The sequence below is a fragment of the Budorcas taxicolor genome, chromosome 9 (genome assembly GCF_023091745.1).
Source record: "Budorcas taxicolor isolate Tak-1 chromosome 9, Takin1.1, whole genome shotgun sequence".
Classification (NCBI taxonomy): Eukaryota; Metazoa; Chordata; class Mammalia; order Artiodactyla; family Bovidae; genus Budorcas; species Budorcas taxicolor.
In genome coordinates this window covers 86,021,445-86,023,430 of record NC_068918.1, presented here as the reverse complement: position 1 = coordinate 86,023,430, position 1,986 = coordinate 86,021,445, and the positions used below count along the sequence as shown (strand labels likewise).

The window sequence follows — 1,986 nt, the reverse complement described above, 5'->3', positions numbered from 1 at the left end:
GTCACTGATGGTATTTGTTGCCAATAATGAAAGTAGAGTTTTCAAGTTAAAATTAAAATTGTGGGATAAACAGCATTTATCATCATGTGCTTGATAGAATCCCAAGATTTAAAGACACTCTGCAAGCAAAAGAAGGTGGTATTGATAAAGGTGAACTTTTGATAGCAGACTTCATATTTCATAGTGTGTCAGTATTTGGAATATTCACATAGCTTAAAGCAACATTTTTCAAATGACCAATGCATATTGATAACAATTATGCTTTACAGAATCATTCAAAGTGCAAAAAAGAGAAATGGATTTTAGTATAAACAAGTACGAAAAAGTCACTAATACATTTTTTTTTTTTTTTTTTTGCAATAACATCTCAACTTTTATTGACCTCCTGCCCGCCAGGGGACCCTGCTTCTGCTGCCTCAGGGCCTCAGAACTTTGGTGTCTGAGGTCTCAGACACCACTTTGCCATCCACAAGCCTGAGGGTGGTGGTCTTCTGGATGGTTTGCCTGGAGGTGCTGCTGTCCAGAGTGTCGCCAAGACTGAAATCCTCCCCATCTTCCAGCAGACGGCGGTAGGTATTGATCTCAGCCTCCAGCTTGACCTTGACATTCAGCAGGGCCTCGTACTCCTGGGTCTGGTGTTGCCCCTCTGCCCGGGTCTGGGCCAGCTCTGACTCCAGGTGCAGGAGGACTCCGTTGAGCTGCTCCATCTGCATGGCGTAGCGGGCCTCCACTTCCCTCAGGCTGTTCTCCAAGCTGGCCTTCAGATTTCTCATGGAGTCCAGGTCGATCTCCAGGGACTGGACGGTGCGCAACAGCTCTGTGAGGGTCATCTCAGCAGCTCCTATCTCAGCGTTCTGCGAGGTGACCACTGTGGTGCTCTCCTCAATCTGCTGGGACCAGTACTTGTTCAGCTCCTCTCGGTTCTTCTGAGCCAGCTCGTCATACTGGGCCCGGATGTCTGCCATGATCTTGCTAAGGTCCTGAGGTTTGGGGGCATCCAACTCCACAGTCAGCCCAGAGTTGGCAATTTGGTTTTGTAGACCCTTTACTTCCTCCTCATGGTTCTTCTTCATGAAGAGCAGCTCCTCGAGAGCCTCGATCTCAGTCTCCAGCTGCAGCCGGGTGACACTGGTGTCACTGATGACCTTGCGGAGCCCATGTATGTCACTCTCCACAGACTGGCACATGGCCAGTTCCGTCTCATACTTGACTCTGAAGTCATCAGCAGCAAGACGGACATTGTCAATCTGCAAAACAATGCGGGCGTTGTCCACAGAATTTGCAAAAATCGGAGCCCTCAGGTCCTCGATGATCTTCAGGCAGTGTCCCCAGTCTCTGACCTGGGGTCCCTTCTTCTCCAGGTGTTCCCGGATTTTGCTCTCCAGTCTCCGGTTATCCGCCTCCAGGCTCCTCACCTTCTCCAGGTAGGAGGCAAGGCGGTCATTCAGGTCTTGCACGGTCTCCTTCTCGCCCTGGATGCCCCCTACACCCACCAGACCCCCGGCCATCCCGGCGCCCAGGTTCCCGGACCCCCAGGCGCCCCAGACGCTGGTGGTGCAGGACACGGAGATCCAGGAGCCCGAGCCCCTGTCGCCTGCATAGACGCTGGCCGCGCTGCTGGCCGGTCGGACCCGGTGGCCCGACGACTGCACGGAGCCCAGGGACCAGTAGTTGGAGAAGGTGGATTGGGCGCTGAAGCTCATGATGTTTGTTCTCGAGGAAAGAGTGAGGCCAGGACTCTAGGTGCTGGGCCCACTAATACATTTAAAATTCCACATTGATACTAACCTTTAAGAAACTACCACTTGTTGAGTTCTAGTGGAGTAACAAAAATATCCATGATTAGCTGAAAAGACTATTAAAATACTCTTCCCTTTTCCAACCACATATCTGTGTGAGGTCAGATTTTCTTTAGACATTACAACAAAACAGCATATTGCAACAGATTGAATACAGATGCAGATATGGGAATATAACTATCTTTTC

General features: G+C 50.2%; 1 protein-coding gene across 1 annotated transcript; it reads right to left on the bottom strand.

Annotated features, from left to right (window-relative positions):
* Positions 1-416: 416 nt before the first annotated feature.
* Positions 417-1,733, bottom strand: LOC128053179 (keratin, type I cytoskeletal 18-like). Its single transcript, XM_052645627.1, has one exon. The coding sequence runs from the start codon at positions 1,701-1,703 to the stop codon at positions 417-419; it is 1,287 nt and encodes a 428-aa protein (XP_052501587.1). The 5' UTR covers positions 1,704-1,733.
* Positions 1,734-1,986: the final 253 nt, after the last annotated feature.